The following is a 14,594-nucleotide window of genomic DNA, read 5'->3' as shown; positions in this document are numbered from 1 at the left end:
ATTTTTGTTTTCAGTCAAATTTTGTCAGCATTCTAGGGTGGTGTCGCCTATGCACCACCCTCCACCTGTTTGAATGTATCATTTTGGTACATAATTTTTTAAACATTTCATTTTAGTAATTTTTATTTTATTTTATAATATATAGGTAAAAAACCCGCATCAATTCTTAGGATTGTAATTCTTTCATGAGCTAAGCCAAGCTAAGCGCCTTGTTCTCCAAGTTGTTCTCCAAGTTGTAAGCGGCCCTAAAACTAGCAAACTCCTTAGTTAAAGATTTGACCACTATTTTAATCTGACTGTTCGCGTCTAGTTAAATTCTAGGTCGATAATAGAGCATATGTAAGATCGTATAAAGTCGAGAAAAAAATTATATTTGGTGGCATTGATTTGATTATGAAGTAATTTTATATTTATTTGAAATAATCGATGTGAATTGAATATTATATTTGGATTATGAAATGTTTTATTGTTTATTTGAATGTGTGAAGTTGGTTTTGTATGCAATATGTTTTGTTAACTATTGTAGCACTCCATAAATCAAATCAAGCGATTGAACCGAGTAAGGGGTGTTACAATAGTCTCTTCCAAAATGATTACGATATTTGAGCAAATAAACCTATGATATTTTCTGACCAATTGTGATTGTATAACATTTTCATGTGTGTTTTATCGTGTAGTAGTCGACTTGTAAGATTGGTTTTCTAATGGAATCGTGTCGATTCTAAATTTTTTATGATTTGGCTCTTGCTTTAACACCTATAATCGATGATGCAGTGGTGGTTGAATGATTTTTTGCTTTCCATTAGACAACAAAGTAGGGCTTCTGTAGTTCTTTTTTAATACCTTTTAAACAACTATCAGTCATTTGCTTATTAGATTTCTTTTATCATCTCTATTATAGATTCAAGACGGTGAGACTACTACCGGAGAATCGGAGGTTAAATTCCTGGTATCGAGGGATACTTTAGGTACAATGTTGAGATCAATAGCCTACATTCAGGAGCAACTTTCAAATGTTGTAAGCATACTCTTCCTTTACTAACTACAGTTATCTATCATTCAATGCGCGTCATTTGACATAACCAAATGCGGTATTATCCTCAATTTCCCTCTAAGCTTTCTATCCGCTACCGTTTCCTCATAAGATCTCGCCTTCTAATTCACTTATGATCATAAAAAGTCAACAATACAAATCCAAACTGACTGGAACTTGGAACTAACTTGAACTTGAAATGATCCGAACATATAATGACTAGACCCGAAAAACACTAAATAGCCCAAACTAGAATGATCCAAATCCAAAAATTGATAGGTCTACTTCCACTTCTCGATGCATCATTAGACCCTTTTTCAACCTTTCTTTTCTTTTTTGTTCTCTAATTGACATGGAATCTTTTATTGTGTGCTTTTAGAATGGAGCACAAACAGAGCGATTACCAAAGAAGCATAGGAGATAATAAGGTCATTGAAGTTGGGATTTTAAGTATGCCATCTTTCATTGGTCCCTTACAGCAAGACGATGATGATAATATGGGAATGCTCCTTTGCTTGTGGACACAACCTGTGTATTAATGGATTTTTGTAATTTTTTTCCCTTTTTATTGTGAAAGTGCCTTGTGTAACATGTTTATATTTATATATGTATATGTACATGTAAAAAAAATTGTGAACTCAATCATAATGTTGTAGTCTGGTTTGCACATTTTGTTTAGTGAATTTAGCCAAACAATGAAAAGTTAAAGAAAATTTGAAATGTATACTTGTTTCATTTAAAATAGCTTTTTGAAATATTTTTAGGAAATCTGTCAAATAACAGAAATATTTTACATAGATTCATCCAAACACCAAAACATATTAATTTTCTAAAAAAATAAGTCATTTTTCAGAAATCATTTTCCAAAAGCCATTTTCAGTCAAACTAATGGTGCCTAGTAGAATAAGGTGTAAACAATAATATAATAGTACTTTAATAGGAAAATCGACTTCCATTAGGAGAGTACATGAAGAGGCAATAGCACACCCACTCAAGGACTAAGGTTTGTCGCTCCTTTCTATTAAACCAGGCTTTATTGGATTTCGTCATGTACTAGATCAATTATATGTGTTTTTTAATTTTTAAACCAATTTATAATTTATCCAACTCAATAAATATATTTTCTATGCCTAAATTATTAATTAATTAAATTAATTAAACCATTTAAATTATTTTCTCAACTCAATTTTAATTCCATTAAAATAATGACGATTTTAGCATACTAAAATCTATAAGTAGATTAATTTAATTAACTTGTTCTTATGAAACTATAATGACTTAATAAATTTAATTTCCAAACTTGAATTATTTAATTATAAATTTATTAAATAATAATTCAAAAAAATTAATTAATTACCAAGTCATTCCACATTTTCATTACTTTTATCATGGATATATCCAATCTATTTTTCTAATTTGTTGTTTCACATTTCCATATCATCGATTAATACAAACTATTAAGATTATACCAAGCTAACAAAGAGATCAATTGAACATATATAATTAGGACTCAATTAATTTGTAATTAAGTTGCGACTCTTCATTTATTAACTACAACTTTATATAGTCACGAAATCATTTCACTAAAGTACTTTGATTGAATTTTCTCTATTACAATATTATAAAATAGGATCATTAATCTTTTTGGGATAAAATACGTTCTCAATAAATAATCATATTTTATCTTATGATAATCATTACGTCTTCCTTCTTAAAAAAGTCAATTATTAACAGATAGTAGTTAAATCATTCCTCTTAAAACAAATGACCTTTGACCACGTTATTTTTCCATCTATCATGTAATATTGATGAAAAGATATTATTTACACTTTATTGGGGTATAAATTTCACTATTGTAAGTAAAATTATGTTATAGAGAAATCGTATACCCAATGTACCATTTTTCGGTTCTATTATCAATTAAACTCAAGCTATCAATACATCAAAATTACGAGTCACAACATATAATTTGTCATTTACCCAAGATTGAAGTAATCATACTATAAATGTCACAAATAAATAAATCATAAACAAATCTTAAATTTATTTTATTTAGATCTTATTCAATGTACTGTCAATCTAGACAATCACATCTATATCTCTATTATCTGGAAATCATCCACTTTGATACCAAAATAAAAAAATTCATTAATTGAACTTAATAGACAGCATATTAAGTTTTTAATCAACTTGTTCAATTTCATTTAGATTATCTATTAATATAAGTTATCTTTTTGCATCATAATCCAACCGCATAATGTAAATTATTATTAGTTAAATGTTAGATAATCAATAAGCTAATATTTGTTTTCATTTTGCTTTGTACACAAAAACAGTTAAAGGACAATATAAAAAGAATATTAATGATAACGATGAAATTTTATTAAACCAAATTGTTCGAAAAAATACAAGTATATAGACGTAATCACTATACTAAAAGCATTAGATCCTAGCACTACCATGCTGAAATTTGAAATTTAATCCCTTTAATTTAACAAACTTTAGTCCCTGAACTTTTATAATGTTATCAGTAGGTCAAAATTAACAAAATTAAATTTCACTTCACAACTTCAACAACTAAAAATATTATAAAACTAGAGGGACCAAATTATACCAATTAAAGAGATTAAATCTCAAATTATAGCATACTAGAGGGATGAAGACCATAATTAGACCATACTAAATCCATGACGATTAGAAGTATTGTCACTGTCATCATGAAGAGTAGCATCAATGTCATCAATGGGCATACCATTTAACATCACTTTTCACAGTCTAATATATGAATGATATATATAACTTACAAAAAAAAGGGATTATACGATTCGAAGAGCCGACAAAGATTAAAGGTCGATTCTACCTTTTTCATTCATCTCAGGTTGTTGATTTGCGGCACTGCCAAATTCTATGTAGGGATACATTTTTCCTAACATGAAAATGTAGCAAAACAAACACAAGGATTCTATATCCAATAGCCATGAGGAACAATACCAGTAAATTCTCCCACTTGGAGTTGCTGCTTTGAGAGATGTCGTAAGCACTATGGAGTGCCTGAAACCCCGATATCGTCCTCACCTGCCCGACGGCAAAATTGGTCCCGAGGTACTCGTTCTCCAAAAGTCCCTATGGCGAAAACATAGGTAATTAATGATCCATACGGAAAATATAAAACAGGCCCGAATGGTTTCTGTGAAGCATGAAGTGACTGATATGGTTTGTGATAAGAAATAGATGAAGTAACGAATCTGCACACACCTGGATGGAATAAGTGTGGAAAGCAATATATGATAATGGATACTTCCACATGGGCCTGGGCAGCTCATTGCGGATTCTCAAATAGCCTGCAGAAAGCATCATTACTACCTGAAAACATCATGCATTTTGGTCGTAAGATTAGTGAATGCTTAGGTAAAAAGGTAAAGAGTGGAAAGCAAAATGATTATAAGAATGTAAACGAATGGCGAATGAATAAGTGAAAACTCACATGTATGGTTACAAGTGTTAAGATACTCCAGAAAATATTTTGCCACAAAGAAGTAACTGCCAGCAGCAATCCTTCATTAACAAAGAGGCACATAAAGAAATTCAGCACGAAGTACATCAGCAAGCTGAATCCATCTCGCAATCCTATTAAGAAATAGAAGATGAGACTCGATGATATGGAGATGAGGAACAGGAATGGGATGCTGGACAGAAGTTGGCCGAACAAAAAGACTAAAGCTCCTGAATGCTGGTTTGACTCCTCACTTGCATAAATCTGCAAACCGAATAGCAGCGATTATGCTACTTTAAAAATTGGGGGGACGGATTGATCAATCAAAATTCAGAAAATGAGGGGATCACCTTGACTTCTTTCAGTAGTGCAGGTACTCCAGCGATGCTTAAAAGTGAAGTAAATGACACAAATACAAAAATTGCAGCGACTCTTTTCTGAGATGAGAAAAGATAAAAGTCAGAAAAACGCCCATGCTTCATGAGTGAATCAATTATATTAATCAGAAACAAAAAGTTCAAAAAATAAGTTGAACTTCAAAAGCAGGACAGAGAAGAACTTACACCATGCATCCGAGAGGCAGTAATAATTAATGATGAATATCACATGCGTGTTAATCAAACTACTTCTATTTGCTTATCACAACAAGGTTTCATAATATAATTTACTGAAAACATTCCCAAGAAATGCATCTATAGGACTATTGCTTCATCAACTGGATAAAGCGGAGTATTGAGAAAAAGAAAATTCGAAAATACACCAATGATGATTTTTAAATTGAAGTTACTTGAGAAAACTCCACATTCACAAAAGAAAGCTAGTAGAAGTAGATTTTTGCAGCTCAAAAACATCGGAGACTTGCAATAAAAGCATGCAGCACATGCTGATTATGACAAACCATCTTTAGAAGGCATAAACATAAGAAAAATATTCTACAGAAAATAAACAAGATGCAACTTTAATAAATACAAATGTTTGCATCACACTGGTATAAATGCTTATCGAACATGTTTAGATTAAATTAAGTCCAATTCACTTAAACATAAGAGCAGAGATATTTTGACTTGAGCACAAATGGTTTACTCACCACAACTGAAGACAAAGAATGCCCCAAGCCTGAAAAAACTGTTCCAATGCACAGTGTAAGGATCATATAAAGGATAAGGCGAAGCCAGTAGTATTTCCACTCCCTTGACATGATTAATAACGACCTCCAAGTCAATACTGCAATTCGTGTGGCATTGCTAGCCTTTCCTTTGCTTTTGAGAAGAGGACCCTCCTGTAGAATGCAATAAAGTGAACAAAAATTAAAAGGGGTGACTTACAGTCACCGGGCCCACCATTAATTAGGCTCCAGGAAAGCATGCAAGAAAAATGCTTAATAATTTAATATACATTGTCAACAGATGTCAGCCAGCTATACTCCACCATTCACTTACCTTTGCTCATTTTAACCTTTAAAGAATACAAGTGAGGTATGTTAAACTATTTATTGAACCCCAGGCTTAACCCAAATGGTTCACCCACCTCCATTAGGGGGATCCCCACAAGGACGGGGTTTGACCCTCAGCACTTGAAGATTCCTTTTCCTAATTTCCCATAGGCATTGGCCTCCTTTGCACCAAAAACAACTATTCCTTGTGTATGATAAAACAATTTAAGGATATGAGAGCACCATTAGGTTAGAATCTAACACACACCCCAAACAAGAACCAGTCATACATGATGACACATGTAACTAAAGCTTCCTATTATCCAATTAGTAAGGGCCAATAAATGATAAATAGTTATGGTTCAACACAAAAAAGAATACATGTTGCACCTTCTCGGTGAGTCTCAGCATCATAGTTTCAACTGCAGCGGCATCAGCTGATGATTTATATGTTGCCTCAAGAGTGCGAATTGCAACAGCAGTATCCATGTTCACAGACGAGAAGTCCCCATTGTCATCCTGCACAGTGTACCAGTTCATACAAAATAAAGTTCACAAGTAGCAATAGCAAACTCTAGAAGCCATTATTCAAAGGTAAAACAGTAAAAAGAAATGTTTCATACCAAATAATATAACATACCATAAGAGTATTTCTAATCCTCTTAATTTACCATCAAGTGTACAACATCTAACAGGTTTTGCGATCCAACTCACAAGTTTTATACTCTTTTCTTGTTTATTTTTTTGGGTTTTACTTGTTTTCTGTAAGAACCATTCAGGTTTTAAACTACAACTTACAGAATGAGAATCGTTGAATACCTGCCAATTTTTGCACATCGCAATGATCCTGTCGAAATCTGTATTTATGGCACGTAGAAAGTGATCAGAAGGACTTTGCATAATCGGGCAAGGAAATCCAGCATTTGAGAAGTGCTTCATCAAGAAAAGGGAGATAAATTAGAATAAAAGGAGGCAAAATAGGTACTCTTAAGGAACACTAAGAGAAAAACAATTAGGATACTTAAAATGGATTCTGTCTTCTTCTCCTCACTCCACATTACAGGAACCAAGTGCACATAAAACATAACCTTTAAATAGACATCTTTTAATCTTCCATACCAACTTATGCTTACATGATGGAGTCACTGCTAATAGAAAATCAAAACAAAGACAAGATAAAAAGTAATTATATTCATATTATCACTTACCTGCAAGCAAGCTAATGTTTCCCCAAAAAACAGGGTGTTTCCATTTGAGAGTAGACAGATACGATCAAAGAGACCAAAAACTTCTGTACTGCTCTGGTAAATGGTGAAAATGAGAGTGCATCCTGTGCTTGCAAGTTTCTTCAGTGTTACCATCATCAAAAGGGCAGAGACACTGAAAAACATACAGCCTTAAATTTTAGCTGAAACATTATAAATAATCTTGATTCTACGGAAAGTAGATAGCACACCAATCATACGGTCAGCATTGTAAAGCATGCAGGAGATAAGGAACAAGAGACAATAAAACAATTTAAAGAATTAAATTATGGAAAATGAATTAAAAAAAAGTCTACCTGTCAAGATGATAAAGAGGCTCATCTATGAATAAGATACGAGGCCTCATCACAAGTTCCCGAGCAATACTAACACGCCTTCTTTCACCCCTAGCAAGACCTTTCATATAACAATGGCCACCAATTAGTTTGTTTGCATAGTCACCCAAGGACATGGCTTGGATGGCTTCCTCTACCACACTCTTTTTCTGACAGAAAAAACCAGGAAGTTGGAGCAAAGCTGAGTAGTATAGATACTCCCGGACTGTGAGTGAACCAATTAGAGTGGTTTCCCTGTCAACAAATCCCTGCAAATTGGACGTTACAAAGTGAAAATATAAAACAACCTTGAAACTCAATGCTTCCTTGCAGTTTCTGCTCAACTAAAAGAGAAATAATTTTGATAAGGAAAGGATTTAAAACTACCACTTTCACAATGAGAATAAGTAGACTGCTTTCAACACAAATGATAAAAGGTATAAGGAAAGAAAAATCAAATATCGGTTTAAATAAGGGAATTCACAGAAGCCATACTCATGATGCTAGTTAAATTGCGAACCTAAGTGGGACTGAGCATTAAAGATGTATCACCTAAACGGATTCACAATATGAGACAAAGTAAAACCAAAAAAAAAAGAAGGATCTATGTACTACATAAGATGACTGCTCATCAGAAATTTTCCTATAATCTACAGTTCAAAACTGAAATGAGATTTAAGCTTGTATATTTCAATTTCTCTAAAGTCAGTTGGACATATTATAATTGCAAAATACCAAATCCAAAAGGTTTTAAGTGAGAAAATGCTTATATATCAATTTGGACCAAAAAAAAAAGAGACAATCAAGAGTAATCACTTTCACCAAGAGAAATCACTCTGTCAAGGCAAGAATCATATGAAGTATCAAAAGTAACATCTAGAAATTTCACCGCCCATGAAAATGTAACTGAAACTCACATATGAACCATAAAGAAAGCGTGTTTTCGCCCCGTTAATGAATACTTCACCATACATTTTAGCTGAAGGGTGTAATCTTCCTAAATTCAAGAAAAGAAATTTTCAGTCTTAAAAATCTGAAATGAAACAACATAAAAGCATAAAAAAATTTGTTGTTTGATAAGTAGCCAATACAAGTGTCACACTAACAGACCTGCTATAGCCCTCAGTAGCGTGGACTTCCCGGATTTTGCAGGACCCATGATTACTGTCATTGTGCCAGGTAATGCATAACCATTGGAACTCTTCACAACTTTATCAGAATACTTCCGCTTTCCCTTTATGGTAACAGCCAAGTCTTTCCACACAACTGATGCACCGGCAGTTTTTCTTGTAACAGCTGCAGCTTCTGGCATCGGCGGTGACGGCAAGGACCCACTATTGAGTTTTGAGAGAGATGGTGAGACTGGTGTAGTTGCAGCATTGATAGAGTCACCTCCTTCCTCCACCCTGACATCGGCATCTGTATCTTCCCACTCAGGCGAATCCTCAAATGAGATGGGTTGTCGAAGAGAACCAGGTTTCCGTAGATAGAAAAAGTTACTAGAGGGCACCCTACTTGCAGGACTACTGGCTGAGGAGGAAGAAGACCTATAATTGTCCGATTGAGACTGTATTTCTTCCATTGCTCACTCCTGATTTCTAAACCTTCTAAAATCCAATTGTAGAAATAGCCCTGGCAAATGCTATGGGAAACTTCCTAGTGCCCCCACTTTAATAATCAAGGGACGAGACTGGCTGATAACTGCACACTGAGTTGTTGTACCATCCACACTTTCACAACCCTAATTAAAACATTATGCCACCTGTTAAACGAAAACAAAATATTAAGCAACAATTACAGAATTCGTACCAAGGTACTGTAGGAGATCAAAAGCTTAAAGTCTACCATTAGGTGTTAGAAAAGCATAGCCTGCATTCAATGGAAGGAATTAATTAAACAAAAAGCTCTCAACTTCCATGGAGAGAATGAACACCAACAATGGAGCACAAAATTAAAAATGAAACTAATAGCTTAATATTAAAATAATCCACCAATCCACACAACAACATAACATGTTTGCCAGCATATGAAAGCAAAATACTAATGCATTGGACCTTCCCCTTGACCACATATTATCCATCTATTTGATACAACTCAAACTACCCAGTACTAAATTTCATAACTAAAACAAAATAATGCAGGAAAATCCTCTAAAATTGAAAGCTTCAACAAAAGAAAATAAGCAACTTAGTAACTAAAACATAAACCACTATTTCTTTTTACAAACAACAGATTGTTGAGACGAGCCCAATAATTTATTCAGGTCAAGATGCTGAGTTACATACAACCAACCAACAAACAACCCCAAACCTTGAATGTTTTGGTGTTCTAATAGTATCTCAAGTACCCATAGCAGACAAAACAATAAACTAAAAAAAATAAGAAGAAGAATTAAGAAGTAAAAAAGAAGTGCAAGAGACAAACCTGGATCTGAGTTAGAAAGAACTTCAATGGTAGAGAGAGAAAGAAAGAGTTGGATGTGGAAAAAGAAAAGAGTGTAGGGTGACGAGTGAGTCACTGAGTTAAATGAAACAAATAAAGAATCTAAAAACTCGGTAAATGTTTCCTGGATTACTTGACCCGCTTTTGTCGGGTCTCTTTTTTGATACTACTGCTGGCATCTCTATGTCTACTGAGAGAGTACTTCACTAAATTCTTCATATATAAACATTTATATATGGTTAATTCCATCCCGCATACTTCAACTATGATTTAGTTTTTAAATTCATCCCTAACTTCAGGTCGTTCTAATTTAGCAGTATCATTCAAATTCCTTTGTTAATCTAAAAAAAATCAATTTATACATTAAATTTCAGTTGGAATTATAAATATTGCATGGATTACTTAAAGTCGATGTGTTAAAGAAAAGTAGTAATTTTCTTAAATTTTAGTCACAATGTTCGATTTTTTAGATTAACATCTGCTCCAAATTCTTGCATTCTTCGTAAATTTGAAATTTGATCCTACTTTTATTTCAAGAAAATTAATCCTTAATTTTTCGGATTTAAAAATATAAGTCCAATTATCAACACCGTTACAATTCTCTTTGTTAAATATAAGTTCATTGCAACGTTTTTTTTTTTTGCCCCATGATTATCTAGTGAGTTTTATTTTATTTTAAAATGCCACACTAATCAATTTATTAGAATGATTTAGCCAAAGTTAACAATTAGACTTATATTCCGAAATCCAAAAAGTAGAAGGACTAAATTTCAAATGTACAAAGAATACAAGAACTTGGAGCATATTTTAATTAATTTTTTAACACATCAAATCCGAGCTATCTATACCGTAAGTATACACGTATTTGAAATTTGACTAAGTTTTCAAATGTTTCAATTCAAATTTGAGCATAGACTGATAATACTTGGATGATTGGATTAAAATATTTTGAAATTTAGGGACTAATTTAGAACCTAGGTCATAATTTAGTGATTTTCTATGGAATTAGACCACAAATAGTCTTTGATATTTCTCTTCTTTTCTTTTTTTAAAGGGGCGGCCTTTAATTTCTTTTTGTTGTGGAAGAACATAATGATGTTTATTTTGCCAACGCAGGATATGAAAAAGCGCTCCTCTCTTCTCTTTCATTTTAATTCCCAAAAATTATATTCAAAACTAATTAAAAAATATATAATTATTAATATAATATTAAAATTTTATTTTTTATTATTTTCAAACAATAAAATATTTCATTTTGATGAGTTGAGTTAGACCAAACTCAAATCCATACTTAAAAATATCTTAAAACCCAACCACAACCTCTCCATAAATTAAATAATCCATCTTTCCATTATTATCATTTTTTAAAAATTTTTTGAACTTGTAATTTTAAGTTTCTTAAAAATGGAAAAATTACATCTTGCTAACATTGTCCAAAATTGGAAATATCATATGCTTGATTAAAAAAAAAAAGTTTATGAGCATAATTGTTAGAACTAGATTGACTTGACCAATTGAATCGATAATTAGTCTATATATTAGTTTAAATATAAAAATTGAATTGCCTAAATTGTAAATCATTCTGAATCGAGATTTAAAAATTAACTAGTTGAATTGACATTCAAACCGATCAAACCGTTAATTAATAACACCACCAATTGGACCACTCAACTAATTCCAAAAGTATGTGTTTAATTCCCTAACTCCTTCTCAGCATTATTATATTCATCCCCAAATAAAGTAAAAATTTATGCAATTGTATTGTTTTTTTTTTTGAATTATAATAATAAAACAAAACTCGAATAACAAACGCAACTATTAATAAAATTATATACTAAAACCCAGTGTGTTGGTCTGATGATTAAGGTATTCACTGTCTCAAGTGTAGTCCAAGTTCGAGTGACACTGATCGATTACTGTTAAGACTTTACCCTCCTCTTATAATTCACCCAAAAAAAAATCATAAACTACTATAACTTTCCTTTAAAGGAACAATCATACATTGGAATTATTGGGTTATAGACAAATTTTTGTAAGCCCTTTGAAAGAAATTGTGTCTACAACATTTGCCACTCTTCTATTTTGTTGTTTTTCATATCAATCATTTTAGAAATTTGCTTTTACCTTTTTTTCTTTAGTGTAAAATAGTACTATTATTGGAACGCATAAAAATAGCACTATCATATATCAAAATAAGGTTAAAATTGTGCTAGAAGTCCATGTACTTTTCAAAGATTACGAATTTAGTCTATTTACTTTTTAAATTTCAAAATTTAGATCAAACTGTTAACACTGTTAGATCCTTTTTGTTAAATTCAAGTTAATTACGAAGTCATTTTTGAAGTACATGGTTATCACGTGAGTGTTTTTTTTTTATTTCAAAAATATCACAACAATAAATTTAACAATGTCTGAATTTAAAATTTTGAAAAATAAAAACACTAAAATCCTAAATTTTAAACATTTTAACCATCAAATAAAGGTGGAAACGTGTGGGACACATGTATGAAACATGTGAGACCTTTTTCTCTTACCCAATAATGCTCCAAACACTTGATGGAGAAAATGTCCTAAAAAGAAAAGAAGTTGTAATTAGAGATGTGACTGCAGCTTTAATTTAAGATTTGACAAGTTTAAGTACTAATATTATATTTACTTTTTTCCATTCTCTTTATCTTTGTCTTTCTAAGGATAGATTTTAGGTAAAAAAAAAAAAATAAAGAATCATAATCTTGTGTTTTTTTTCCTCGACAAATTGACAGCAGTAGTAATTAAAATTTTAACAATATTTACAATTTTAAAAACAAAAAGATACTTAAATTTTGTATAAGTTAAAAATTCATAACTTTTCTAAAATGTATATTATATTATATTTTAATTTTATTTACAAAAATATTTTTAATTAAATTTATAATTTTTAACATTAATTTGGACATGAAGGATCAAATATTAAATACAAATGTGAAATATTATAAAATATCATCTACCAATTACAACTATTTAAAATAAATATTAAAAATATTTTTAAATAATTTTTTTTGAATATTCAAATTTAAACATTAATATTTTTCAAATTTTAAAAATAGGGTAAATCAATGTGGGATTGAAATTAAAATTTTAGGGATTGAAATTATTTTTTAATAAAAATAGTGAAAAAGTGAGATATGAGAGTATTCTTTTGTTAATCTGGGATTAAAATTAAAATTTTAATAAAAATAGGGAAGAAATTAGCACTTATTTATAGGGTAAGTGTGAACATGGAAGTGTTCTCTAGTCAATGTAGGATAAATTTAACTTTTTAAGGATTAAAATTAATTTTTAATAAAAATAGTGAAGAAATGATGAGAGTGTTCATTAGTAAATGTGGGATTAAAATTAACTTTTTAATGAAAATAATGAAAATTATCACTTACTTATAAAATAATTATAAGATATGTGAGTGTTGTCTTAGTTAATGTAAAATTAAAATTAATTTTTTTAAATTCTTAAATTAAATTTAAAAGTATCTATCTTTTTATCCTATTAATTTATTAAAATTAACTTTTTAATTTATTATATTATATCTACAAATATGTATCTTTTTATCTTATTAATTTATTTATAAATTAAAAAAATCTATTGAGAATGTTTATGAAAACTTAATTATGTATCTTTTTATTTTATTATTTTATTTGTAAATTAATTTTTTTAAAAATAAATGACAGTTATAAGTTATTTTTGAACCAATAAAAATATTATTATTTCTCTCTTTCATGTAATATATTATTATATAAAAAAATTTTAACTATAGTTTATTTTCCATAAATTTTTTCAAAGGAAGAAACTCTAGAGAACATGAGCTATAAAAATGCTCTCTAGTTGATGTGAAATTAAAATTTAGTTGTATAAAAAATTGTCAAATGTCGACAAAATGAGTATGCTATGTGCCAAAATATTAGGCTTCCATGTCAGCTGGGAGTCTAAATCCTTGTAGTATAATATATATAATTTCTAAACTATTATCTTCATTTTAAATTGGCTTAATTCATGATTTACCCTTAAGGTATACTTATTTTTGCACTTTGATACCTAAATTTTTTTTATCTCAATTTAATAACTAAATTATTGTTCAGATATGAATTTTAATCCAAAAGTTATTTGCAAAAAGAAAAAAAAAAATCCAAAACTTAACTAATGTAAAAAAAAATCACCCAATCATGCCACGTGTGTTAGACTATTTAATTCCTAAAATAATTTTATTAAAATAAAACAAACAAAAAATATTATATTATTAAAAAGCCTAACCTAAACTCACCCCTAACCCATTTCTCTACCTCACTCATGCCTCCTTCATTTAATCCTTAAAACACCATTGCAGAAAGAACAACAACAAAAAGATAAGAAAAACTGATAGATTTTGTTGACCATTGCATCATCGCCACTGCCTCTGCTAATTATCTCTCACCATGGAAGAAAATAATTGGGGTTTTGCTATGATTAGAAAGATGGTTTCTTGGACCTTGTTGACCATTTACTTGCAAGCAATAATCTCTTATTGTTGAAGGGGTCTCCGCTTTTTGCAGCTCTTTCACTAAGTTACTTAGGGTGGGTTTGGATAGGTGATTAGGTGCGTTTA

The 14,594-nt window shown here is 30.7% G+C and overlaps 1 protein-coding gene across 2 annotated transcripts; it reads right to left on the bottom strand.

Annotated features, from left to right (window-relative positions):
• Positions 1 to 3,393: 3,393 nt before the first annotated feature.
• Positions 3,394 to 10,179, bottom strand: LOC107927142 (ABC transporter G family member 3). 2 transcript variants are annotated; one of them, XM_041090394.1, is made up of 12 exons: positions 9,962 to 10,179; positions 8,648 to 9,299; positions 8,455 to 8,534; positions 7,520 to 7,806; positions 7,167 to 7,338; positions 6,778 to 6,891; positions 6,349 to 6,477; positions 5,614 to 5,805; positions 4,877 to 4,963; positions 4,518 to 4,790; positions 4,289 to 4,396; positions 3,394 to 4,156 (listed from the first exon to the last, which is right to left on the bottom strand). In XM_041090394.1, the coding sequence occupies exons 2-12, from the start codon at positions 9,117 to 9,119 to the stop codon at positions 3,908 to 3,910; spliced, it is 2,163 nt and encodes a 720-aa protein (XP_040946328.1). In that variant the 5' UTR covers positions 9,120 to 9,299; positions 9,962 to 10,179; the 3' UTR covers positions 3,394 to 3,907. The 2 variants fall into 2 exon arrangements, with proteins under 2 accessions (XP_040946328.1, XP_040946329.1); XM_041090395.1 differs by lacking the exon at positions 9,962 to 10,179 and adding an exon at positions 9,383 to 9,402.
• Between the last annotated feature and the right edge of the window lie 4,415 nt (positions 10,180 to 14,594).

This window comes from Gossypium hirsutum, chromosome D03, assembly GCF_007990345.1.
Source record: "Gossypium hirsutum isolate 1008001.06 chromosome D03, Gossypium_hirsutum_v2.1, whole genome shotgun sequence".
Taxonomy (NCBI): Eukaryota; Viridiplantae; Streptophyta; class Magnoliopsida; order Malvales; family Malvaceae; genus Gossypium; species Gossypium hirsutum.
Note: the sequence above shows the minus strand (reverse complement) of the source record. Positions and strands in the feature narration are given on the sequence as shown.

Coding starts and splice junctions, on each gene's coding strand:
- LOC107927142 (XM_041090394.1), bottom strand. CDS start 9,119: ATGGAAGAAATACAGTCTCAATCGGACAATTATAGGTCTTCTTCCTCC. Junction 4,964..5,613: donor ATTCTTTGTCTTCAGTTGTG/GTGAGTAAACCA, acceptor TTCTCATCTCAG/AAAAGAGTCGCTGCAATTTT. Junction 4,157..4,288: donor TCCACACTTATTCCATCCAG/GTGTGTGCAGAT, acceptor TTTTCGCCATAG/GGACTTTTGGAGAACGAGTA.